We start from the raw sequence: 27,869 nt of genomic DNA, 5'->3' as shown, positions 1-27,869 counted from the left end.
TCAGCCATAGCCCAAGCATGTGAGGATGTGAGATGTGTCTCCTGGACTGACATGAAGTTTATGGATGAAGTTTTTAGTGCCTGAGGAGGAAAAAGTGGATGCCTGCAGGTGTCCTTTGTGACAACCTGAATAAAATACTCAGTTCAGTACATTAACATGAAATCCACATTTATAAATCTGAGCAAGAGACACACAGAAGAACAGGAAAAGTATATTTAATTTTCTATTAAACTTCCAACCAGAATACATTTTCCCAAAACAGAACTTAAAGCTTTTACATAACTGACAAGAATTTCATCATGATCCACACCAGTTTTTACCAGGAGAAAACAGGTAACATATTGGTTATCTTCCCTCTCTGCTCTCCTGGCAAATCTAATCTGTTTTCAAAGTGAAGTATTATCAAATCCTGTGAACCTCAAAGCAGCATTCTAGTTCCTGCTTACTTCTGGATATTTTGTTTATTTTTTAATTCCAAAGTAGTAATAAGAAAAGTATTTTATAGCAAATTTCTATTCTAAAAAAATGTTAGAGATCCCCTTTACAAGATCATTTTAATGTAAGCAGCAGCAAATTGGAGAGAATGGAAGTCTGGAAGCATTTGTATGATCTGCTATTACAACCTTTATAAAATGCAACTCATGTCATTGATATGCCAAACTATTTATAACTTTCCTCTCTTCCTTCCCAACTAATCTCAACAACAGTAAGCAGGCTAATTCAGCTCTAATTTTTACAAATTGTCCAAATTGATTAGAACAAAAGCTGTCACAAAGCCCCACCATGTACCATTTGTAAGTGTTAGTGCCTCAAGCTCAGCCATAGAGAAACTGATGGAAATTGTTAAGAGATTTAAGGTCTCTAACCACAGAATTTAGGTGAGAGAGGTCCAATCAAACCCAGCCTGTGCCATATTATTGATAATGTCTAGTTTAATTCTACTTTTTTGTCAAGAATATCAAGTACTGACTATTTACTCTACTGAGCTCAAAGTTTAGCTTTGCCTGGCTGAAGCTGTAGATTCTGAAGTTTCATTGCCATGCCCATGTTCCCAGAAATCTTCAATTTGCCTTGAAAGAATGCCTGAAAAGAAAGAGAAATTCTGTGAAATGCAATAAAACATTTTATCCCAAATGCACCCCTCCAGACAGTTATGGCTTATTATGGAAGAGCAGTTTGGTATTTCCAACATTCTGGCACCTCACATCCAGCAACAAATGCATTGTCTGACTGCAGAACAGCAAGCTGAGGAAGTTGTATTCTTATTATTTTTTGATACCTAAAAAGAATAAACTTGTTTGTTTCTCAGATTATCACAGCCATGGGTCTGTACCTGGAGCAGGCAGAGCAGCCCATGGTTGGGTGGTGACTGCTCAGAGCAGACAAGCTCATGGATTCAACTGCAAGCAGTGAAGCCACAGTGACAGTAGGTGCCACAACTGATTTCTTAGCTCAATCCTCCTCAGCCTTAACTGGCTTTGTTCCTGATCAATTCAATCTTACAAATGTCTGTTTGTAAAGCAGACATGCAGAAAATTTGGATTTTTTCCTCCAGACCTTGTAAGGAGATAAACTGCATGCACCAAAATTCCCAAACTCTGGATGTAAAGCCAGAGTTGCTTCTGAATTTTCTACATGGATATTACATTTCCACCATGTGTTTTATCTTAAAACTTCTCCTAGACATGTTTGAGTTGCAAAATTTACCCCATGATTACCAGACCAAAATCTTGACACAGTTACCCAGGGCACTTCAAATTTGGAAGCACAGAACAGCAACTTGAAATTAACATAAACATCTGCTTTACTTGTACACTATGACTGCTTTTGGTGCACAGAAGAATAAAAAAAAACAAATTAAACAAACCAAACAAAAAAAAAAAAAAAAAAAAAAAAACCCAAGCTCACCACCCAACAAGAAAAAATGACAGGAATTCAGTGGATGCTCACCTCAATTTCTACTTTTCAGCACCAAGGTGACTCCTTACACTAATGGCAGCTATGGGGTAAAGCCCTCCAAAGAGAGGCCCACATCCCTCCTTTCTCATGGCATTTTGAAAAAACTGCATTGCCCTTCCTCTCTGCCAAGCAAGCACTATGGTATCTCCTTCTGGGATATAACACAGGACACATCCCTGCAGGATATCTGACACACATCCCTGTCCTTCTTGATCAATCTCACTTTGGGTCATTTGTTCAGAGCACACCAAGAATTGTCATTTTTCAGATCAGCCATGGCAGTTTTGGATTAAAACATTCAAATTATTTCAACTTAAAAACAGGCAAAGCAACCAACCAGTTCCCTGATCAGGCCATCCTTGCTGTACTTACTGTCTGAGGGTTCATTTTGCCAGTCATGAGTGCCAGCAGATCAGTGTCAGCCATGGTGATTGTACAATCTGCCTTCTTATCTGCAAGACAGGAGAAGAATGAAGATTCAAATTCAGAAATTAAACACTTATAGGAGCTACAACTGTGTGGAGCATCCCTTCAGACCACAGGCCAGCAAATGATACCTGAAGCATGTACAAGCAAAAGCCATTAAAATAATATCAGCAAGAGGCAGCTGGGCCACCTTGTAGCACAGAGCACCCCAACAGTGAAGAAAGATGGGCCCTCCTGAAAAGCTAAGCAAATTCATTCATTTAAAAATAAATAATAATTACCTGCATCCAGACAGAATGTTCATTGCAAGCACTGATAATCATTTTTTAGCTTTATCAAGCTTATCTTTGCTAGTATGAAGATCAGCTTGGAGTAGATGAGTTTTCCCCTGTGACACTCTCAAGATATTCATTACTGACATTTCAGGCATTTCCTGCCCTCTCCTTCCGTGGCAACAACATGTGCATTCTGAAAGCACTCATTTGAATTCATTCAAGTACAGAAGTTTCTAGGATCTTCTGACTAAAGCAAGCTGGAAAATTGTTTTAATAAATTCTGATATAAATACTGATGTGTAAACCAAAGGGCTAAAATCTGCACACATCTTTTCCTACACTCATCTTATTAGACTGAAATCTTTGCTGCCCATTCAACAGAAGACTGTGGTCTTCTTTTTGTAATAACATAACAATGAATTTCTGAATCAAATCCCCATCATATTTTGAATTAAAAGTTGTGTTGCAGGTTCATGGATATATCAGATTTTGAGGACTGGCTCTTGCCTTTGGTTTGTTTGTTGCTTTTTTTTTTTAATTTTCATTACTAGGGTGTGTGACTTCAGATTTGTGACAAGACATTTTCATGGCAAGGGTACAAATCTTGTGTTCTCAATATTTTTATGGGGTTCCCCAACACCATCCAGTCTGTTTCTTATTTCAAAATGGAACTGGAAGTTTATGTCAGCTGCTACAGCACTGAAACCAATCAAGTTTTGTTGTTTAACTATCTGCAGAGGAGAAGTAACTTGACAAGGCAGACCAGTTTACTGCTTACCAGTGTCTCCAGCAAAGCAACTGAAAAATGGCCCAAATTTGGCCCAAATTTTAAGAGGTGAGAGCAACAAAATCCCCGAGGTCTGATTTTCACTTTTTTTTTCCCATTCTGATTCCTGTGAAATCATATCACAGATCTGTCTGTAGCCTCTAAGAAAACACACTATTATCTCCAGACAGGTTCAGAGTAGAAGCTGTTTAGTTCTTGGTCTGAAACACCATGGATTAAAAGTGTCAGTAATAAGAAAGTTTAAAATTAAGGTAGCTGTACATCACTTTTGCTCAAGGTCACTACAGCCTGAACAGAATATGAGTTCTGTGTTCATTAGTTTTATGTATGTTCTGCAATGACATAATAAAAGAGCACTGACCTGAATTAACTGCCACAGAGCCTTTACCATTTTTCACATCTACTATCCAAGTTGCTTCTTTCCCACCAGGACCATCTTTTACTTTGAAGGCAAAGACTCCACCAATTTTCTTAACAAATTGCTCTCCTTCCTGTAATGACACAAAATGAGAAAGTAATTTACTTCAACATAATTTTCAGTTAGTCTTAATTTAATAAAAGTAATTAAAAAACCTTCACCATTTCTACTAACATAAAAATATCTATTCCTCCCACTATGCCTCATTTGAACAACCATAAAAAAAATCTAAACAAAAAACCTCAAACTATGGCTATCTATATTGAAATCTATTAAACCAAGAAGAATAGTCCTAACAGCCTTGTCCTGACATGAGTTTGACAAAATGCAATTTCTCCTTCTAATCACACTTAAAAGGCAAGAACCTAACCCCAAACACAAAGTTCTTTGGTTAGTTAGCAAGCTTCTCACCTACAATCTAAACTTGCCTCCACTGAAATATCCCTATGCAGGTAGCAACTATCTGGGGAAAAGGTAATTTAAAATCATGGCACAGTGTAAAAGATTTCTTTTACAAAGATTTCTTTTAAAAATTTTGTAAAAATTACAAAATTCAAATCTGTAGCACTTGTTTCAATGAGCAGTCCTGAAGAAGTGGTGGTTGCTAATACACTTCCAACAGGTTTCACACACATTCTGTTCTAAATTAAAATCCTGTTGTAGGTGAAAGAAGTAGCCAGATACCTCTTGGAGCTTCTTTTCAATCTCTTTGAAGACCAGGTGTGCTTTAAATCCATCAACAGCTGCACTGAGAGGCACAGCTGCAATACGGCCGTTGCTGAAACAAAAACCCCATTAATTAAAACACTTAAAATCACATTTTCAACATCTTCAAATGATCACCAACAGGCCTAACACCAGCAAGAAACATTTCATTGGTATAAAGCAACTCTGCTATCAAAGTGAAGCTTGCTCTCTTGATAGCCTGAATTACTATCACTCCAGATATCTGGGTGTTCTGTATATATGAACTGAAGATTAATTTTACAATGGAAGTAAATCATTAATCTTATTCTTGATACTCTGGAGAAATCACCCTGCATGGCCTGATAGCAACATGGAACCCAGATCTTGATTCCTGCAGGGGCACACAGAGCCAAAGTACAGAAATGTCCAAAGAAATGGCAATTCAAGCAGCAGGAGGAACAGGTTCACTGCTATTGCCATCTCTTGGCAGCAGAGGCCAGAACTGTGCTCAGGGCTGACACTGCTGAAGTGACAGAATTGCTCAGGAAATGCTGCTGGAACTTACTGGGGTGGTAGTGACACTGCCCTGCAGATGTGTGACAGGGCAGCCAGAGTGGGCACTGTCTTGTCTGAAGGAGACACATCCACTTTGCCAACAAACCAAGGCTGTACTAACAGGATGGAAACTGTAAGGTTCAAAAAAAGCCACCAAACAAAAAGCAGAACTGTTTCAAAAACTAATGCAAAACTGATCAAGTCCTGCTGCCTTGATTCACATTCTTACCAGCTATTACTAAAGCCAGTTTTGATCTGGAACCAGTGACTGACTGTAGTGCAGGAAAGTGGTGTGAAGGATCTCCATAAACACGGAGTTTCACCACCTTTCCCTTAATTTCACAATGCCCATCATCACTCAGTTACATAAGGGGTGTCTGAGCACATCAGCCACTCTGCTCCATTCCAAAGTCTGACACACATTGGTGCAACTCCCTGTGTCAGGGATCTCCCACACAGAGCCTCTGGGAGAACTAAGGGGCTTTAAGCTCCTCTAGGATAAGATGAAATGAGTGTTGCTAAGATTTCTCTGGCTTGAGTTGTACTTAAGACATATTTTAAAAATCCTGAACACTAGAGAAGGTGAAATGAGCTACAGTAAATTAGACTTAAGTTTCTTCAGGAGAAATATTATCTGTACATGAAAAGCTCTCCCTGACAGGAAGGATTACTTCCAGCAGCACCTCAAGGCTGATGATATAAAAATAGCAACATTCTCAATACAGTGACTATTTTTAAAGACAAAGCACAAAGCAATGGGAAAAGGTGTACTCCCTGTAACAGTCTTTTCCCTTCAGATGTAAAACTGTACCAACACCCACTGACAAGCTATGTGAGCATGTTTGAAGAGAATCCATCAGAAGACATATTTTTCCTCACATGGTACAACCTCTTATGGATTAAAAGAGACAGAATTATCACTCCTGACACTGCAAAAAAATCACTGCTGAAGCCTTTCAAAGTTCAGTGGCTTCTCTCTCATCACCTCTTCCACAGGTTATATTGTCACCTCCCAGGAACTGCACAGGTTTAGCTGAAACAGATGTTAGAAATATCAGCTGGGAGGGAGGGGTGTGTTTCTTTGTGAAAGGCCAGTGTATGATAAATTCTGCTGTTCACAGGTTTTCAGAGAAAACAAAGCACTGGGATCGAGCTTTAAAAGCCATAATACCCACAATAAGCAGGTCAATCTTTCTAAGAAAAATTGAAAGTGAAAATGTAAAGGGAACTGTAAGTCTCCCCTGAAATACCAAAATATAAATTTTAAGTGTTTTCTCTCAATTCCTGTCTATTTGAGCACTGAGCTACAGCAGAGTGCAGCAGCTTCTTATCAGTGTTCTCCCACTGTGAAATAGGCTACAATTGCCAGTGCCAATTCTGTAGCCAGTAACACTCCAGCACTGTAAGGAATTACAGTATCACATGAAACCGGACTGCAAGCAATCCTTCACAGAGCTAAACCAGTAACAATTCTAGCAGAGAAAGCAGCGGTTTCTCTGTTCCCATGAATGTCTTGCTGGTTTTGGCAGATACCTAGTTTCAGTTAGTTACATTTAATGTGTCCTGTTTTATTCTTGGAACGGTTTTTATTTGGTGGCTTTTTTCCTCGGAACATCGCTCTTCCTCACCGAGGAATGGCTCCACATGAGCCATTTCTACAAGCCGGTATGAGCTTTCCAATAGCTCTCAGCGCTCGATGTGACACGAGAGCGTGTGAATTTTAACCTCAGCACAGACGTGCAGTGCCGCAGGAACACAGGAGTGTTTAGTTTACAGGGCAATCTCCCCCCTTAGCAGCGGCAATAACTCCAAAAGCACCAAGTTGTGAGGGCGCAAGCAGCGGCACAGCCAGGCTGGGCCGGCAGCGCTGTCCCCGCGCTCCGCGCCGCCCCAGCCCAGCGCTCCGGAAGGCCCGGCGGGGCAGCCGCGGTTCCCCCCGTGCCGGGCGAGCCCCCGGTGCGTGTCTCACCTGCCGTCCCGGGGGAAGCCCATCCTGAAGAGTGTCACCACCACGGCGCCGCCGAGCCCCAGGTTGTGCTGCAGCGCGACCTTCGCCCCCGGCACCTGGCGCCGCCCCGCCAGCCCGCGCAGCTGCCAGCACAGCTCCGCGCACTGCGCCAGCCCTGAAACATCGAGCGCAGAGCCGCCTCAGCCGCGGCCTGCCCGCCAACGGGGCCTGCGGAACTGCCGGCCAGCGAGCTTGTGAAAAATGCATGGATTTTATCGTTGGCTTTTCTAAATATGCAAATGGATATTATATGTGCTGTGTTAGAAAGTAATGCTGTATTAATTCTCTTTAAGAGCGTGTTAAATATAGTTTTAGGTTATAAAAAATGTTAAAATAGAAACTGTGCTATGTAGGATACTTTTTTTTTCGCAGCGAGATAGCAGCCACAGGACACCTGAATCTTTGAGAGAGAAAGAATTTTTGCCCTCATATCAGAAGAAACGAACTTCTTCCCACCTTGAAGGCACTGTTAGGATTCAGAGGAGGAAGCTGACACTGACCAGACTGAATCCTGTGTTTGAATGGAATTTATGCATCATGGATGAGGTTGCTTTTAAGGGTTAATCCTCTGTTAACGTGGGTCCTTTTTCGGGCTCGTGCTGCCCAGAAAAGGTACCCGGACATCTGCAACTCTTTGTCTCCATTGTCTCATATTGTCCTAATTCAAATTGTCCAAATGATTATTACTCTAATTGTATAACTATTTTTATAACCATTTTTATTACTATTAAACTTTTAAAATTTTAAAAACAAGTGACTGGCATTTTTCACAGAACTGGATGTCCCTGGGAAACCCAAAGGAAGGGGAACCCCTTTGCACAGCAACCCTGGCACTCTGGGATTGTGTTCACCCTCAGTCTCTATGCCAGCAGATCTGTCTGCAGCCAGGGCCCAGCCTGGGAGAATCGTGGAGTTCATTCCGTTGGAAAAGAGCTCTGAGACCATTGAGACCAGCCCATGACCAAGCACTGAGTGTGTCATGTCCTTCCTTCAACTCTCCACCACCCCCCAGGCAGCCCATTCCAGTGTTTAACCATTCTTTCTGTGTCAGAATTGCCCTGGATGTCCAGCCTAAACCTCCCTAGCACAGCTTGAGGCTGTATCCTTTCATCCTCTGGTTACAACCCTTCTTCCAGGGAGCTGGAGGGAGTGAGAAGGTCCCCCCTGAGCCTACTTTTCTCTGGGTTGAGCTCCCCCAATTGCCTCAGGAATTCCTCACAGGATTTGTGCTCCAGACCTTCCCCCAGCTCCATTGCCTTTCTCTGCACATTCCTCACACTTTTCTCCTTTCCCCCATCCCTTCCTGTCCCTTCCCCTGGACAACTGCACAGGTCTTTGGACAAGGCACACAAGCAATCTGCATTTCATGCACACAATTGTACATATTGCCAACTGACATATTATGAAGGAGTTAAGGAGTTTTAAAATTCCAGTCATAGATGAGAATGAGCAGGTTCCATTCACATTCTCTCAGCCTCAAGGAGAGGGTGTGTACTGTGGTGCAGCCTGCCCTGCAATGTTTGATATTTCAGAGGATTTACATGACCCTTGCTTAGCATGTAACTGGCCTCAAGGCTGTTTCCAAGGGAAATGAAGCTGACAGGCTAAGACTTGTCATTTTCTGCATTTTGCTGACTCTTCCTCCATCCCATGGCACTGGAGAAGCAAGAAGCTATCTCTGCTTCTATCACTGTGTAACAGACAAAAATTAGCATAAACCTGGCAATGCAATACTCTCACTCTGTTACAGATATCCACAGTCTCATTTTTCTGGAACCCTTTTCCTCCAAAGTTTCCTAACACCTCCCCTGCCCCCCACACTTAACTGCATATTGTATCTCACTGTTACAACTGTTTAGATTAAGATTTGGTGTTTCACAAGGTTTCATCTTCTCCAATTTTCTGATAACTTCTCATTTCCAAATTCACCCAAGGAGGGTGAATTATCTTTACAAATCCAATACATTTTTTCCAAGAGCCAACTCAAGAATAGTAGTTTAAAGAAAGAAAAAAAAAAACCAAACAAACAAAAAAAGGGGAAACCTATGTTGCTGGGAAATGGTGACCAAGTGAGCTTCTGTTGTAAACATCAGATAAACATTTTGACATCCAAGACTTAACAAAATAGGCTCTAGTACAGCTAACAATAGTACAGGCAGGAAAAATCTCCAAAATCAGAATTTTAAAGGATGACATCATATTAGAACAGTTATTCAAGTACTATTCAGAAGTTGTACTATTGAGCAATTATTTAGGAAGGTTAAGCTGTGTTACCCTGCTCCAACACTTGGATTATTTGGAAAGAAGACTTGAGGGAAGAAGCTTTGAGGCCCTCACATTTCAAGCACAGATGGGAAGCACTTGCCTGCTCAAGAGCTGTATCTCTTATCTAATGGGTGTTAAAATAAAGGTTTTGCATACCTGTGGCACCAAGAGGGTGTCCCTTGGAAATCAAGCCACCACTGGGATTAATAACCCATTTTCCTCCATAAGTATTGTCTCCTCTGTCGATCAGGTCACATGCTTTTCCTATAAAACAGAATTCATGTAAGAAAAATGTTCTTTTTTTATTTGTAAGTGATTTTTCAGTTCTGCTGTAACTTACCAGAGATGCTACATGTCAGTCAAACCCTAGGAAATGTTACAGCTCATCTTTCACAAAGAGCAAATATTGACCAAACTACATTAATGAGACTTGCTCATACCATTGGAGAAAGCATAACATGGAAGAGAAGCATTTGTACAAGAGCTGGTTTTAATTTGCAGTTGAATTGTTCTGTTGGTGTATACAGCATTACGATGCAATCAGTATAATGAAGCTATTTAGATTTTGTTCATAAAATTGCAGTGATAATTACATTTTTTTAAAGTTGTAATTTGTGACCCCCAGGACTTGGAAGGTGAACACCAAGTTGAACACAAACCCCTGTCACAAAGGCCAACTAATGGTACCTTGGGCTGTATTCAGACATTAAAATAGTGAATAAAACCACTCAGAAGACTAATGTTCAGAATTGTTTAGCTTTCCAGACTACAGACAATTCTCCCTTTTAACCAGGCTCTTACTCATTTATTCTTGTACCAGCTTCTCCAGCCTACATTAATAACACTGAAGTGTAAAAAAGATCTGTCATGGTTCCATGGTGCCATTAAATGCGAATACCAGGTTAGATTTGCCCATCTAAATCCACAGTGGTTTATGTCATTTCATTAATTTTTATGCCTAATTAGTCTATCATTCCAAGATAAATTTCATATACTATTAAGGCTAGACTGACAAAGGGTTGTGAGAACAGCACTATTAAATAACCATGCACAAGGCTAATTAGTCAAACAGACAAGTACCACCAGGATTATTCTGCATTAATTAGAGGAATGAACCTAAAGAGCTTAATGTACCTGTTTAAATATGTCAAACATTTACCATTTTTGCTGTAGATCCATAAAAATACAGCAAAAATGAGAGTAGAAAGCAGATATTAAAAGGCAAACACATTAAGTCTTCCTGGAGTTCCATAAATGTCTGTTTCAGTAAGAAAGCTCAGACCTAATATACCACCTAGTGCCAGAATATGGTATTTCCTCAGGTGGTTAAAAACAAATTAGAGAAAGATTATATCACATGATAACCTTTGCAAAACAAGACTATGTTTACAATTTAAATACATCATGAACTGAAATAGCAGTGCAATCCATTATTTATTTGAAATCATAAAATACCCTCTTTAACAGAAATTTTTAATGCTTTTACTTTCATGCACAGAGCTGAATTCCACTGCCATTGAATCTGTTGTAAATCCAGCAAACTCAGTGACATTAAACTAATCTGAGCATTGTTACATAGTTGACTTTAGATGCACGTTGACAACTTGCCAATAACTCTGAGGCAAAGATGTTTCAAAGATCAGTGACTGGCTAAAGCCCCCCACAGGCAATTCTTGTTCTATATTTATCTTATTAAAAGGAAATATATAGATGGAGGGAAATCTTGGGGTAAGATTATGATAGAATGCAGCTCCAAAAAAGGGGCCTAAGACTGAGATCGCAGGAGTTCTTAATTTGGGCATCCTTGGTGCTTTTCATTTTAACAAAACAATTATCTCCACTGCTGCTCTTACCTTCTGGACACAGTCCCAGAGCTTCATAGGTGATGAACTCATTAACTGAGAAGCAGTCATGAAGTTCAATCACATCAACATCTGTAGGTTTCAGCCCTGCTTTTTCAAAACATTTTTGTGCAGCATTTTTAGTCATGTCATAGCCAACCTGAAAAAAGGAGAAATTCTATGTTAAAATATCATTACAGAAGTATAGCTCACAGCTTAATTTTTACACTTAACTGTGCTTCTATAGATCCTGTCAGTGAAAGAAGGAGATGGTATTCTGATTTATTTGATTGCATCACATGTCAGAGTTTGATAGTCATACAATAAAAATTGTCTAGAAAGAAATAACATATTCTAAGGCTTATTGTTGGCATGCAAAACCTTTCTGGGGAACATCCTCTATTTCCTTAACCTTGATCACAACCCAAATTGTTCCTTTGCATGACTCAGATCAATAGCCTTGACACAAATCCTCAAATTGCACTGTTACTTCTTTATATGATCCACCTGATTGTTTTAAATTTCATTACTACTATAAAGAGAAAAATGCAAGGAATTTTCATTTGCTGCTGAAGTTGTTAAAAAAATAGCCTGTAAATAATTGGTTAAAAACTGGGTTTCTGATAGCCTGTTTATAAGTTACTTATTGTCATTCCACAATCATACTCCTTGCTTATTCTATACCTGTCCAAATGAAATCAATTTTGCATTCACCACAAAGCATAATATGTTTGCTCATTGACATGAAAATGTTTATAGCATCAGTAGGACTTGCAGGCACTTAAAAAAAAACCTAAACCCAAAACCGAACAAAAAAAACCCCAGAAAATACCAACCCAAAACTATAAACAAAAAAACCTCAGAAAAAATCACCCCAATGAGTACCAGGGAATACAGAATTGCAAACCTACCATCTTCATACAACTGTTCCCTTCAAATGTGCTTGGATAATCAGTAGCCATCACCTGTGCTAGAATTTCCACAGCTTTTGGCTGCAATTTATGCCTTTTCACAAACTCCTCATTAGCCAAAATTGCAGCTGCAGCACCATTTGATGTTGGACTGATTGAAAGAAAAATAATGATGTTACTGTTCTAAATCAGTAATGTCAATCTTCATTAGATTGTTGATCTTCCACAGATTTATCTTTTAATACATACAAAAAAACCAACAAACAAAACCCCACTTTCTTTGGCTGATACCACTGAAACTATAAATTCCATCGGTGCTTACTGGACACTTTCAGTAATATTTATACCAGACATTTGAAAATCATTACATCAAAATAGAAATGTGTCATTAAGGTTTTCCAATTTAGGACAAATCAAAGCTTCTACTTGGCTATAAACATATATAAACACATATATAGAGTGCTTAGGAAAGGCTGAAGTGAAGAATTAACACTTAACAGTGATGGATGCACATTAGTAATAGAACAGAATTACATTAGAACCCCAAAGTACAAAACTTCTTTCAGCTCACTGTATTACACTGAGAGCAAGTATCTAGTGTTTGGTCATGAGAGATTTTCCACATTTGTTTTATTTATAAGAAGTTTTACTGAAAGCAATCTGTAAATTATAATTAACACACAAACAGACTTTATTTAAATAGATGGCCTACTATATTTGTCTTAACATCAAGATCTATTTCACAATGCAAAGTCCTGTCCTTACCAACACTGTAAGACAGTCAAGTAATCAAAAACTTTGCGAGAGTGCAGAACTTCATCCAGTGTGTACTCCTTTTGGAACTGGGAATACCTAAGGGAAACACACAGATGCCATCTCAGACTGAGCAGCAGACACACGAATATCACACTATTAGGCAGCTAGAGAGCTCTCTTTACAAACTATAAGGCACTGGATAGATAGTTATTTTTTAATATATTTCTAGAATAATTTATTTATTTTCTCATTTTATAATAAAGAACATATGCTGACAATATTCTGAATGTATTCTTAAAATACTACTTTGTTGTGCAGGAATTTTTTTAACAACCAGGGCTGTTGAGTACAGAGGCAGAGTACGTGACTCACGGGTTGTTGGTTGAATGGCTGTGATTCTTCCATGCAATCTTTGCAAAGTATTCTGGATTTGTCCCTGAAAAGGAGAAAAAAAAAATCTGTGTTTAAATACTTTGTTTGCTCAAACAGTGCTGACATAACAGTTTAAATATTGTGTCATAAGAATCTGACCTTTACAAGCATCTTTACAAGAAACACATTCTTATGAAGACTTTCCTTAGAACTCAGCTGAGGTTTCAAAATTAGATAAAGACTACTAAAAATGACAGAACAACCCAATTGCATAGTTAACACTCACATAAAAACACAGAAAACATGCGCATTTTATTTGTAGTAGTATTATTCTACTGCTGAAACTTAAATGATCATTTTCCTATCAGTGCAAAACAGCTGCAGTGAAATTGTAGACTCTAAGTCTATTTTTTTTTAATGTAATAGCCTAAAAGTGCAAATAAAAGATGCACAACAGGCCAGGCTGTTACCTTGGAGCCAATTGTCTGGTCAGGGGTAGCAAACAGCAGTGGCAGCAGCCTTGTATTAAGGATTAAATCAAATCAAACACCCAACAGCTTTTGCCCAACAGTTCAGCCCCATGCCCATCTACCTATCCTAAGGCACAGGGATAAATGCAGGGAGTTATGCAACCCTAATGCTACCATTTCATAAAACAAAATCTTATTATTTTTAAATCACTTCATAAAGAGAAGACAATGAAAAAAATGTATTTTAACAGACCATATTTCTCCATATGTTCTTTGCCAGCGCTTGCAAACATCTGAGGTGCCACTGGAGCACTTTCTAGGCCATATTTATTTATCATAATGTCCAAGTGCTTGTCCATAGGATTAGTTCTGTCTGCAAACTGAAAACAGAAATACAAATCAGACCATAATTTCCTTTTCTTTTCAACATCACCACAAAACTGTCACAGATTTCAAGCAAATGATAAGTTTTTCTAATATTTTAACAAGTCCCTGCAGTATGCTGCACTTCAGAGACATGATCAGAAGTATTGATAATTTCCTAGCTATAAAAAAAAAGTAAATAAGCAGAAAATTCTTGACATTATAACCACAGCACTGATTCATGGCAACAATCACTGCTACATGGTTTGTATCACAGTCACTATTTTCAGCAGGGGACTTTAGGTATTTTTCACCTCACTTAAAATCCTACTGTTTACACAGTTTTAAGTTATAAAATTAATACTCTATAGTATTTTCAATGAAGCTTAGAAGAAATATTGTAAAGCATGTTAAAAGATAACTCTTTCTCAGTTTTATCACTTGCTAAATTTAACATTTTTCACCCAAACCTCTTGAATATATTATCGAATTTGGCAGTTCTGCAGTTAAATGACATATGGGCTCTAATATTGCTTGCCTTAAGGCAAAATACAAACAAACCCCCACACACTTCTCCTGTAAAAACAAATAAGATTCAAGAAGCCCTTAGTTTTTGGGAGAGTGTGTTAACAGGTCAACTGAGTAAGCATCAGACCAGAAGAGCCAGAATCTTTCTTTGATTTGCTGTGCTGTTTGAGAAAGATACTTCAGTTACTCAAAGCTTCAGCTTTTTATCTGGTATTTTCCTTTTTCCCCACTAACCCAGCCTTTAACATAATCTTGGCAAAATACAGCAAACGTGACACATGAATTTTGCATGGGATGTTTAAGAATTTACTTTTTATACTATGTCATAGCTGCCATCAGAATCACAGACCTCACTAAAAGATTATTTAGATCAAACTAATGGTTTCTTTTGTCATCATCTACAGGAACACAGTAAAGCAAGTGGTGTTATTGACAATACAGCTCAGAGAATGAGGAAGAAGTTCATCTCATGTACAAACATGAACATATCAAGTGTTTCAGACACTTACATGTGAAGCAAGAGATCCTTTTGCCATCCTCTCAAAGCCGAGTGCCAGAACACAGTCTGCCAAACCTTAAAATAAAATAAAATGTGTGACTATTTCAAGCACAATGTGATTGTAAATGACACTAGATACTAACAACTATTCAATTACAAGATATGTACACAAACACCTGCCAGCTGCCCTTCCTTCCTCCTTCATTTTTGAAAGACTTACATTAAGATGAACAAGATATTGATACAAAGATATTGATACCTAAGAATGAAAGATCACTGCAGCGTTGGGGTTTACTTTTAAGTGTCTGACAGCAACTCTCATAGACAACCAAGCATTTATGTCTCAGTTACAAATACTAAACAATCATACACAGTGTTACTATGGTTGTCATTACAGAAACATCAGCATCAGTGCAAGAAAGTATCAAAGTCCACAAACGAACTGCAAAAACAGGAGGAAATACTCATCTGATGGTTCAAAGCATGGTCTGTCAGACTGCCCTCTCCCCTCCCTTCCAAAAACATGATAGTTAAACACTTGTATAAACTTCAAGCTAAAAGAAAAAAGCTAAGCTTTTTAGCAGATTCTTCTTTTAGTGCCTGCAGTACTCTAATGCCACTTGTTCTGCACTCCTCCAAACAATTATTGCAGAAACACTTAACTGGCAGAACTGACTAGGTTCATAGAGCTCATGGCACAGGAAAAGACATGTGCATCCTCATACACCATCCTACTGCATCTCTTAGGTCACAGAGCAAAACAACCCACCTCCTTCCACAAGCTGTCTGGCCATGAACAAAGCAGTGGCTCCAGTAGCACAGTTGTTGTTAACATTGATGATGGGAATGCCAGTTAGACCCAGACCATGGTAGATTGCCCTCTGCCCAGAGGTTGAGTCACCTTCAAATGGAAACACAACATTAAAATAAGGTACAAACTCACCAAAGTTTTGCTTTTGCTGCCATGTATGTGCAGTGCTACCAATTAAACTGTAATCCTGAACTTCTGAGCTGTCACCTTGAGTATGGCTCTAGGTGCCCACAGTAAAGAACCTCAGAAACAAGATGAAACTCCTCAGATTTTATGAACAGAAGTTTGTTCTGTTTGTGCTTCACGGGCTGTGAATCAAAGGGACATAACTGGACTGGACAGAAGGGTCTTAGAGGTGTGGCTTGGGAGCTGCTCTAGGTATCACAGCAGACTGACCCTACTTCAGTTGCCACAACACAATTGTTAATAGGGAACCAGAAGGAAAGTAAATAGAAAAATGTTTTTGGAATAGAAATAGATTTCCTCCTAACAGAAAGCTTATTGATGCCATTCCTCTTACTTTATCCACATAGAAGTCTCATCCCAATCAAACAATACTCACCATAAACATAACCCACACAGGCCTGCTTCACTGCTGAATAAGGAATCCCAGCATCAGCTAAAGCTGCCTGGCCTGAAAAAAAAAACCAGTTTAAAAGTTGGAAAAAAAGTTTAAAATTGAGAGAAAAATTTAAAAAAAAATCATCTCTCACAACCACAACAAGCAAATCCAGAGTAGAATGCATGAGTCCTGCATTCACAAGTGAGAGTTGTAGAAATTCCTTATTATATGGTGCAAATATAGTCTTGGACCTCATAAGGACAACTTCATTCTCATAAGGACAATTTCACAGTTTTGAATTTTTGAGTTCTGAACAAGCTTCTTTATCAGAAAATTTCACTCAATCAGTTCTGTGCTCATGCACCAATGTTGTTCATCCCAATAAGAATAGGTTTTCAATAATATAGGTAAGTATTCCATTATTTAAGTGCACAATCCAATTTTAAGCTATCCTGCTGACTTCAGCCTGGGAGAGCTGACCTGGACAGGTCAGTTATGGATTTGCTGAAAGTAGTCTGAGTTTTAAATCTGTTTTTTTAGATGTATCTATTTATTGAACAGTAGCTTTTCCTTCACATGTATTATAAAACTATTGGCTCTAAGACCTAAAATAAGCATCAGCAGTCAAACAAAATGCTTTATTACTAAATTACCTGCTTCCTTAGCCATGTCAGGATAATCAGCACTCCTCTCACTAGGCTTTGAAAACTGGCAAGAGAAAAGGAAGGAAAACAAGCTGAGAATAAATCACAGTGAGATTTAACTCATATTTTGCTCAAAATGGTACATTTAAAAGCTCTATATTTAATTTAGAAATAAGTTTTAAATAATGCAAAAACATGTAATTTCATTGACCCAAAAGTGAATGTACAAAATCTTTACAATTCCCAAGTGCTGCTGCCAGACCCTGCAATGGCTAAAGGGAGAAAATAATGCAACTTTATGGGAGCTGAGAGCCATTTCTGGTCACTGTTAAAGAAGATCCATGACTATGGAGATGGACAATAATCCTGTCCAAAGCCTGTGGGTGAGACAGAGAATAACTGTAATCTTCACCAATTCATTGTAATATTCATTGAAACGTTGATAATTATTTCCCTTACACTTTTTTTTTCCTTATAATCCTATTTGTAACAAGAAAATTATTGTTCTTTGTAGAGAATTTATCATACCTTACTCCTCAACATTGGAGTAGAGGTGATATTTCTATTTTCTTTGCAGTGTAACTCATTAGAGACCCCCACAAGTACATGTGGTTTGCACTTTTACATCACTAACAAAAAGTGGCACTGCTAAAAGAAATCCTAATGCTAACTACTTATAATCCTACAAATTATTTGATGTCCCCTGTGAGCATATGAAAGTTAATTTGCTGCCTCCTTCTGCATATGTTCCTGACTCCAGTCATTTGTATCACTTGGCTGTACTTTCTGCAGTGCCTTCTTTCATTAATTTAGACAGAGAATTTACATAGCAAAGGTCATAAGAAAAAACAGTTGGTGAGTTAGTCATTGTAAAAGTCTGTATTGATACTGCTTGGGCTGACAGAGAGGAGAAGAGTCCTGACAATTCCTCAAGTCATACTCAAGTGGTAACTGAGATGATCCACTCCTGAAAATGCAGAGCACTGAGGAACTGACAGTTATGCACACATCAAACATGGACGGTTGTTGTGAGAAGATATAACAAATTTTAGCAGTCATTAAATCATTAATCCTAATCAAATAGAAGGAATACAGTGCTAAAGGATTTCATTGTAAAATACTTAAGATGCAATATGGTGCCTGACAGGTTTTACTTGTCTCTTCCATAAGGACATCACAAGTGACTTCAATAATTTCTATTAGTACATTCTGTGATCTAGTCCAGTAAACACAATTAACAGAATTGCTTTAACCTTTCAATTCCTTCCCTATCACATCACATGCTGGAAAGGTACCCGTGCAGCAACAAGACAAAAAGTTATTATTTAAAAGGTGGCCAGGAGGAGGAGTTTCTGATTACTCTGGCAAATATCAAAGTTGCCTTAAGATTCATCCATCAAGACAAAAATGGTTATTTTACTGTTGCTCTTTGAAAATCATAAAAACGTTTAGGTAGGAAAAGACCTTAAAGATCAAGTCCAACCGTTACCCAGCACTGCCAAACCCAGGCTGCCTGTTCCTGGGTTTGACAACCCTTTCGGTGAAGGAATTTTACTTAATCCTAATTCTAACCTTAATCGTGCCTTGTGAAAACTTGAGGCCAATTCCCCTTGTCCCATCACTTGTTACTTGGAAGAGGAGCCCCACGCCCAGCTGGCTCCACCTGCTCCCGGGGAGCTGCGGAGGAGCTGAGCGGGCGAACCTTGCGCTCACAACCCCAGGGACAGGAACAGAAAGGTCCCAGACAGACCCTGCAGGCCCTGAGCCCTGTCCCGGGATGGCCCTGGGCCAGCGGCTGTGGGGACACAGGGACACGGGGACACAGGAGCACCGTGCCCACTGCAGGCCTGCTGTATCGACCCGCTCTGTGGAGCACCACGTTCACCTTGGCCGGGGTCCGGCCTCCCCCGCAGACCGAGCGAGGGTGAACTTTGCGCGGAGCCGCTGCCGCCGGGCCGGGACGGGGCTCCGCCAGCGCGCACCGAGGAGCCGCCGCATCCCGTGAGGGGCTCCAGCCGCGTGGGGGAGGGCGCGGGCGGCTCCCGCAGCACTTCCCCCTCAGCGCTTCCCCCTCAGCGGACAGCCGGGGGGCGCCGCCGAGGCCGCCCCGGCGCGGACCGTGTCCCCCCGCGCACAGACGGGTGCCGGTACCTTGGTCATGCCGACGCCCACCACGAACACCCGGCGCTGCATGATGGCGGTGGCGACGGGACGATCCCTGCTTCTCCCGCTGCTGTCGCCGTGTCCCGCGGGCCCTCAGCGACACCGGGGCGGGGGCGGAGCGAGCGCCCGGGGGCCGGGCCCCATGGACCCGCCCCTTAAAGGCGCAGAGCCCCCATTGCGGCACGGGCCGGGTGTCCCTGCCCAAAGCACAGCCATGGCCAGTCCTACAAACATCCTGCTTATCCCCTTGGATTCCCCCATCCCGGCAATTAGCAGACGTTTTCCCAAAGCGGAGGTGCAATGAAGTTCGCTGCTTCTCCAGAGAGGGGCAGCAAAGATGGCGAAGGGTCTGGAGTACAAGTCCTGTGAGGAGCCGCTGAGGGAGCTGGGGGCGCTCAGGCTGGAGAAAAGGAGGCTCAAGGGGCCCTCCCCGCTCTCCACAGCTCCTCAACCTGGGCGTCAGGCTCTGCTTCCAGGGAACAAGGGACAGCATGAGAGAAATGGCCTAAGGTCGCACCAGAGGAGGTTTAGGTTGGACATTAGGAAGAATTTCTTCACAGTAAGGGAGAATGGGCTGCTCAGGGAGGTGCTGGAGTCACCGCCTGCGGAGGTGTTTAAGGAAAGACTGGACGTGGCACTCAGTGCCATGGTCTAGGGGACAAGGTGGTGATCAGTCATAGGCAGTACTTGATGGTCTCAGAGGTCTTTTCCAATCCAATTGATCTTGCGGCTCTGTAACTCTTTTCCTCCAGAGATGTCTTTGGAACCGATACTTGACGAGATCCTTCTATTTTTCTGAAATGCTGCTTGTTACCTACAGATTTATTTACAGTGAGACCTGAATATCTGACCCTTCATCCACTCAACTTCCCCCTTCCCTCACTCCGTCATCCTTGGGGACCTCCACGGCTCGGGCAGAACGCAAATCACCTCCTGCCTGCCACAGACCTGGCTGCACCCCGCGCAGGAGGTGCCAACTCCTGCCAAGCTCCTGGCGGTGCTGTTTGTGGCGGCGCCCTTGTTTCGCACCTCACGCTCCTCCCCCGCTCCCCTGCAGCGGGCTGTCAGCGCTGCCGGCTCCCCTGTGAGGGGCCGTTCCCCCGGAGGCGGGGCCCGGCAGGCCCGTGCCGGTTCCGGCGGCGGCCATGGCCCTGCTGCGGCTGTGGCGGGCGGTGCCCGCGGCGCTGCGCGGGGCGCGGGGCCGGGCGGGCGCGGCCGGGGCGCCGCGGGGCGCGGAGGTGCAGCTGAGCGCGGCCGGCGGCGGTGAGTGCCGGGCTCGGGGCGCGGCTCCGCTTCTGCCGTTCCCGGCGGACCCAGCTCGGCCTGGCGTGAGCGCGGCCGTGTGTTCCCCCACACGGGGGTGACAGCCCTGCCGAGCCCGGGGCGCTCCTTGTTGTTCTGCTTTCAGCAATGCCTTGATACATTTTTTTCAAAACGCTGCTGCAGAATGAATAGTTAGATACTTTTTCCCCGCTAAAGTTATGCGTGCGTGTGACCTCAACGCAAGAAGTTCTGCTTTGCATACTTCAGATTTTTCTAACAGCGTTAACGTGCAGTGATAAAGGTAGGACAGGACCTTGACATGTCTGTGCATATTTATCCATGAGAGCCACGAAGCAGTCTGAGGTTTGGTTCGGATTGCCAGGGATTTACTTTCTGTGTAACTGTTGCAGGAGTTTATACACAGTTCTGAGTATTTTGCTGGTTACAAAGACATTAGGTAGTTACCAGCTGTACATTTCCTTTGCTGGTTGCCGCTGTTCACTCGTGTCTCTGTTCCAGTGCCACACATCTCTGGTTCAGTAGCTGACCACGGCCATAGGCAGAGGAATAAACGGAGACCTTCCAGCAGGGCAGAAAGACCAAGCAAGGCAGGTGCAAGGTACAGCTGTGCACCTACAGCACAGCAACAGCATCTTCCAATGTCAAGGCCTGGGAAGTGAGCAGAAGTCCAGACAAAAAAAACAGAAGATTTTTTTTTTCTCTCCCAAGCATACAGAAGCCATTGGATAATAATTTACCAATCACATGTGCTAAGGAGAAGTAGGTAGATGTTGTGGTTTTATTTTTCTGCTTGGACTTAGGAACTTCGAGTAGAGTCCTTTCTGCTGATGAGCTTATAATGTTGAAATTAAATGGAGTTCACTTTCAAAATGGTTCTGGAACATGAACTGAGTGTGACCTGTCTGTGCTGTTCTCATGCAAACAGCAATCCCAAGAGGATGGTTTCCTTCATTAGGGAATGTACTGGAACACAGAAAGACAATAAAAATTAAATTAAATAACATTCAAAGGAGAAACCTAAGATGGACCATTTGGGCTTTTGTTTGTTTGTTTGGGTTTTTTTCCCCATTTCTGCAATGATTCTAAGATATATATTCTTTGATGTCCTGATAATTTTCTAAAAGTCTGCTTCCTCATAGACTTTTACAGGCCTGCTGAATTTTACAATTGTTCTGCACAACTGGGTTTTGTACACATGGTGTGCCACGTCCAGTTTTAAAATAACTGATTGTTTTAGAATATACTTTATATGCATTTTCAGGAAGGATAAGATGCAGCATAAGCAGATAATATTCCCAATTGAATAACTGTGCCAGAGAACTAAATGAAGTATAACTGAAATTGTCTCCTATTACTAAGGTATTGCTGAAATCCTAATGAACCGACCCCACGCAAGAAATTCACTGGGAAAAGTATTTGTAAATGAAGTGAGTATGGACCTGGCCTGTGTGTTTGGAACCATGATCAATAACTAACTGTTGTGAGAATAGTTGTGGGAAATCTAAAAAATAATTTAAGATGAAGGGCAGTGGGAAATGGCATTGGGACAAGACAGGTGAACCTTGAGAAAAACAGAATGTAACAGTTACTGCCTCAGATGTGGACAGGGATATCTGGGTTATTTAAGTTAGCTAATTTAAGTTAATTTATTGAAGTTAACTCAGATGCAAGTGAATGTCCTTACTTGTGTTATTACAACAAAAGTATACTCATTGTCACACCTTAGCAGGTGAAGTGTTCAAGGATGACACATCCTATAGAAGGTCTGGCTCATGCCTGGAGAGGAAGGGAAGTTTTTAGATACAACAAAGATTCATCTCTAAGTGGAAGGAAAAAAGAGATGGGGAAATGTGTCATTCTGAATTTGTAATGGAAAAAACTGCAGGTTCCACTGACACGATTTCCATGAATTTTCTGGCACCTGCAGGGAAAAAACCCAAAACACTTCTATCATAGATTAGGAACTTGCTATCATTTCAGTGTATATCCACATGCTTATATTTTTTCTTCTCTTGTGTGCACTCCCTGCCCCGTAGCTGTTCAGTGCCCTGGAACAGCTCCGCTTCGATGAGCAGGTGCGGGTGGTGGTGTTCAAGAGCCAGGTGAAAGGAGTGTTCTGTGCAGGTGAGTAGCAAAGGCTCTGCAAACCATTCTCAAAAAATGTGGCTGCTCTTAGGCTGTGTGCCAATCAGATCATGCACTTGGTGTTAAAAGAGTACTAAAAGAGATTAAAATAAATCTGTCAAAAGGGCACAGAGGGGCACCCTCATTACTGCTGCAGCCCAAATGTCCACACTCCAACTTCCATGGACCTTACTTAACTGGAATGCTCTATCTCAGACTTTTTAAATGGTCTGTCCTCTGAGAGGGACATTTCAGATGTCTGTTCCTGGATTCCAACCTTTTTCTCCTTTATTTAGGAGCAGACTTAAAGGAACGTGCAAAGATGGATGATGCAGAAGTTGGAGAGTTTGTTAGAAGACTCAGAAATCTTATGGATGAAATAGGTAAAGGATTACATCAGTTGGAAAATGTATCCTAGACCATTTGTAATGAAACATTTAGAAGCGCTGAAGGAGGGAATAACCAGCAGGTGATCTGCCTAGGAGTAGCTTTCCAAATGGCTTCAGCTTATGCTTGAAAGAAAGATCCAATTAGAATTAAATCCCAGCCATCCTGCTGCCCCTCCAAGGACAAGATGTGTTTCTTATGCACAACAAAGCACATACACACCTATGTGATAAATACCTGCTCCAATAAAGCATTTATTTATTCCACACTTCTGTGGAATCCTGGGGAGGCAAGTGCTGTGTTGGTTGTCCCACTTCCAGTACATGTTCAGAGACACTCAAAACGTGGCAGAGACCTAAGAACATAGATTTGAATCTCTGATTGGATTTGCTAAATGGATTTGTGCAATGTCAGGGAGGGTTGTATCTACAGCTCCCTCACCTCCCTTTTCTTTTTCTTTGCAAAATGAATATGAGCTTCTGCAAGTAGTTTTCTTCCCCTATTTATGAATTATTCTGCTCTCACTAGAAAGAAGTACCAAAGTCAAATCTGTCTAAAATACCAATCAGAATTGCAATAATTTTTAAAAAATAACAGGAGCAGTCAGAGGGGTGGTTACAACAGAGAACCAGCTCACCTCAGAAGTTTGCATCCAGCTGAGTATTTAAAAAAGTATCAAGAAGCTAATCTCCAGGTACATCAAGCTCCTCAGCTATGAGGTAACCTAGTTAAACAGTGTTTACTGTTCCTGTTTTCAGGAGCCTTGGCTAACAAAAGCACCACAAAAACCGAGCGCTGTGACAGGGCCTAGGGATGTTCTCTTTGGCTGTTGAACTGCAACAGATGAATATTCATGTCATAAATTTGCAAGGAGAGGACTGTTTTGCGTTGTAGTGCTTTGTTTGCAAGCTTCTTTGCATGGAAGAAGCATGTTTTGCATTCTTACAAAGAAGGGAGAAGTGCAAGAAGACAATTTTTACTGTTTCCAGACCGAAAACTTGTGGCAGGAGAAAATGAGTCCTTGAGAAATTCTGAACTGAAAGCTTTAGAATGTAAGGATTTGAAATCCAGAGCCGTGTGAAGCAGAACCTGTGGAACACAACTGTGCAATCTGTGCTCTGTTCTGCAGCTGCCCTGCCCGTGCCCACAATCGCTGCAATCGACGGCTACGCCTTGGGTGGAGGATTAGAGCTGGCCCTGGCCTGTGACCTCCGAGTGGCAGGTTTGTGCTGCTCAGTGTGGCAACCTCCTGGGAGCTGATGGCTGCATTTTAGAGAAGACTTACACACATGACAGGGGATTGTTAATGGAGGCCAGAAGCTTGAGAGAAATCTAAGAGAGGTTTGTGCAGAAATGGTGACATTTAGTTATTCGGAAAGTAGTTCCCGTGGTTAAAAAGTAAAAGCTATTTTTAGGTAAGATTAGAATTCCTTTAGAAAACTATTTATTAGTAAGATTGAATAGTTATAGTAACTTAATACTGGATCACATATACTCTGGCTACATCTAACCTTCCCAGCTTAAATCAGTTTGGGTTGGAAGACTTATTTCTTCTGTTTCTGTGCCTCCATCCATTATATTTTATCTAGCAGGGACCTGAGGTTCATTTTTCTAGCTAAAATACATACACTGAGGTAAGCAGACTTGAGACAGATATAGAGTAAGTACTGTAATATTCAGACTTTCTGGCTACCTGGAGAAATGGAGTTCCAGCTCAGTATTGACAGTTTCTAATTTTATTGATCAGTTCAATCTGGAAAACTTCTAGTTATACAAATGAAAATGTAGCTAACTCTACATTTATTTTTTTTATAGCTTCATCAGCTAAAATGGGCCTTATTGAGACCACACGAGGACTTCTGCCTGGAGCAGGTAACCTTCATTAAATCTTAACCTTCATTAAACCTTCATTAATATTCATTAAATCTCACTTTCTCAGCTGTATTGTAAATATTTTGCCATTAGAATGTGTTTGTGAACACTTGAAGTGTTTTGAATGTAAATTAGAAGTAGCATCTTACAGTCATGAAAGAGATTTATGAATCAAGAGTTCTGTCTCACTTACTCTGAATGTTGGAAGGTCCCTTTATACCTCTTCTTTTTTATCAAAATACTGAAGTCTTTCAGATGCCTCTCAAAATGTTTACATCTTCAGCTTGTAGTTATTACAAAAACATATGATCCATTTATTTTTTAAGGTTCCTGCTTTTCTAAGGAGACAAAATACTAGTGAGGCATTTGTCAGAAATGGAAAATGGTGTTTTCCCTGTTGTCCTAAGGTGGAACCCAGCGCCTGCCCAGATGTGTTGGAATAGGTCTTGCCAAGGAACTCATTTTCACTGGCAGACAGGTTGATGGAGAACAGGCAGCCTCCATGGGGCTGGTAAATCACTCAGTGCCACAGAACAGCGAGGGGGATGCAGCCTACCAGAGAGCTTTGACTTTGGCTAAAGAAATCTTGCCCCAGGTAAGTGCATTGCTCATGGCACCAATGTAAAGGCAGCGTTTGTGCTCCCCTTAAGAGAGCAAACAAACACCTGAAATTCCTTCCTCTGAAATACTGAAGTCTTGGTTCCTGATCTTTAAGTCTTTTTAAGTCTGTTCCTTTTTGTGAATGCAGTTTCTGTTGGAGCAAGTGTTAACATCCAGCTGCTTAACCCACAGGGCAGGTTTAGCCCCCAGCTGCAGCCACACAGACCTGCAGGACATTGAAACTCACACTGTGTTCATCTGTGAACTGCACACAACACCAAACTGATTTTTGTAAAGTACTTATTAACTTACTGCAGATTTCTGTAGACTAAGATGTCATTTGGAGCAAAATAATAATATAGCAATTAATCTGTTATAAATTAATTATTTATAACAATTTAATTACTTTAAAGTATTTGTTGTGGTTTGTTTTCTGTTTTTAATAAAGGCACCATTTGCTGTGAAAATGGGAAAACTGGCAATAAACAAAGGAATGGAGGTAATAATTATTTTTGTTTAAATACTGAAGTGAATGAAAAGATTAGCAGCTCTTACAAATTACTACAGTAAAAATGTTTAGAACAGATGTGTTATGAAATTTTTCTTTATATCAGACATTTAAAAACAGACATTTTTCTTTATATCAGACATTTCAGAAGTTTTAAAAGATTTAAGATAAAAGGAATATGGCAGGATTTTTTTTCTACAGATAGTATTACTGTACTTCTGATTTGGAGTGAAGATCACTTACTATGACTGTTTGAGAGTGACTGACTGCTCTGATTGATTTGAGAGCTCTGAAGCAGCTCTGAGGGCTGTACTTCAGACAAACCTCATACCTTTCCTCTCCTTCCCAGGTTGACATTGCATCAGGGATGGCTATTGAGGGGATGTGTTATGCCCAGGTAATCTGCCTTCAGAATTCATTCCTGAAAGGGACAACTGTATTTTAGTTATAGAATGAGTTTTGCAAATGGTTTTAGTTTAATAAATTCAAAATTATTCCTCTTGAAGTTCACCGTGGCAGGTTTTGAGAGCATGAACCAGCTAATGGAACAATACAGGGTATTACAATACTACAATATAATGAGTCTCTCATATTTTAAGATGAAGAATGAAGATTATGGGAAACTGTTTTCCCATATAGATCTATGGTATTTTTCTTAGGTGCTTTGTTTGTGAGTTACTCTACAAACTTACACTGCAACCCTGTTTTTTCCTAATTGCAAACCATGGAATTTTATCATTGAAAGAAAAGCAAACTTAGTCTCACATCACTACTGCCAAATTAGTCAGGACTTAAAAACACATCAGACTTGTGAATGGAAAACATACCTCTGTTTTATTTCTTTTCTCATGTAGAATATTCCCACCAAAGACCGTCAGGAAGGGATGGCTGCCTTCAGGGAGAAGAGACCACCTCGGTTCACTGGCAAATAACACTTTCTGCTTCCCTTGAGTTTCTGGAGATCCACTGATTTCTGAGGATTATTTTTATGACACCACTCTGTGCACTTAACTCCTTGCCTTGGACTGCCTTTCTAACTATTCCACTGGATCGCTTTTCTGTACAAATCTCCAAATAAAGATTTAACTTTGTACTCCTGATCTTTAAGCACGTTCATCTGAAGTCAGTAGTTATGGCTCTCACACAGATGTCAAGTAAGGAATGTGGAAAAGTTTTGGCTTGGGCACATAATTTCTCTCCATCACCTGTTTTCCTCTGTTAGCTGACTGGAAGTTGTTTTCTCCTTCTGCTTTGAGGTTCTCCAGCACTAAAAAATGCCACACAATTTAACTCTACAGCTTCTTACTCTCCTAGACTGGGGCCTTCAAAGAAAAATTAATTAATCAGCAAACATGGTTATAGGTTATTTTGATAGGTTATCAAAATAAGATGTGGCTTACCACATTGGAACTTCATGCCACGATAGTATCAAAGGAAACCACAGTTTCACTTGTGCCAAAAATGTGTGGGAATCTTACCAAATTATACACAGACAAATTTTCTGTGTAGAGATCTGCAAAGGTAAAGCAGAGTCAGGATTTTCAGCCTTCACAAAAGATGGCAGATGCTACAGGTGGAACACAAAGTTTGAAAGTTGCTTCCAGAATTATTCCACCCTGGCAGAAACTCCTGAAGTTGCACAGGAATGTGAAGAGACCTTTCTATAAGAGGCATATACAAACAGACATAGTGCACTTATACCTTGTAGGCATGCAGAGTTTTCAGCTTGAAAGAATTGTGCTCACTGATTGCCTGAAGTGTGGGGGAGCAAAAGAAAATGGGTATTTAGCATCT

At 40.8% G+C, this 27,869-nt stretch overlaps 2 protein-coding genes across 3 annotated transcripts; one reads left to right on the top strand and one right to left on the bottom strand.

Moving 5' to 3' along the window:
- Window positions 1-199: 199 nt before the first annotated feature.
- SCP2 (sterol carrier protein 2) lies at window positions 200-19,420 on the bottom strand. 2 transcript variants are annotated; one of them, XM_063166124.1, is made up of 16 exons: window positions 19,289-19,420; window positions 17,147-17,201; window positions 16,494-16,565; window positions 15,890-16,021; window positions 15,131-15,195; window positions 13,984-14,110; window positions 13,261-13,324; window positions 12,898-12,984; window positions 12,133-12,283; window positions 11,234-11,381; window positions 9,537-9,644; window positions 7,077-7,230; window positions 4,550-4,643; window positions 3,809-3,938; window positions 2,332-2,411; window positions 200-1,083 (listed from the first exon to the last, which is right to left on the bottom strand). In XM_063166124.1, the coding sequence occupies exons 1-16, from the start codon at window positions 19,328-19,330 to the stop codon at window positions 988-990; spliced, it is 1,605 nt and encodes a 534-aa protein (XP_063022194.1). In that variant the 5' UTR covers window positions 19,331-19,420; the 3' UTR covers window positions 200-987. The 2 variants fall into 2 exon arrangements, with proteins under 2 accessions (XP_063022194.1, XP_063022195.1); XM_063166125.1 differs by lacking the exons at window positions 200-1,083; window positions 2,332-2,411; window positions 3,809-3,938; window positions 4,550-4,643; window positions 7,077-7,230 and adding an exon at window positions 8,548-8,805.
- A 1,093-nt stretch (window positions 19,421-20,513) lies between these two features.
- On the top strand, window positions 20,514-27,175 carry ECHDC2 (enoyl-CoA hydratase domain containing 2). The gene is made up of 10 exons (XM_063166123.1): window positions 20,514-20,563; window positions 21,944-22,011; window positions 22,621-22,708; window positions 23,005-23,091; window positions 24,225-24,317; window positions 24,911-24,967; window positions 25,375-25,562; window positions 26,016-26,066; window positions 26,425-26,472; window positions 26,930-27,175. Exons 2-10 carry the CDS (start codon window positions 21,961-21,963, stop codon window positions 27,005-27,007), a joined length of 741 nt encoding a protein of 246 aa, XP_063022193.1. The 5' UTR covers window positions 20,514-20,563; window positions 21,944-21,960; the 3' UTR covers window positions 27,008-27,175.
- The last annotated feature ends 694 nt before the right edge of the window (window positions 27,176-27,869 follow it).

Source organism: Melospiza melodia, chromosome 11, assembly GCF_035770615.1.
Source record: "Melospiza melodia melodia isolate bMelMel2 chromosome 11, bMelMel2.pri, whole genome shotgun sequence".
In the NCBI taxonomy this organism is placed as follows: domain Eukaryota; kingdom Metazoa; phylum Chordata; class Aves; order Passeriformes; family Passerellidae; genus Melospiza; species Melospiza melodia.
Note: the sequence above shows the minus strand (reverse complement) of the source record. Positions and strands in the feature narration are given on the sequence as shown.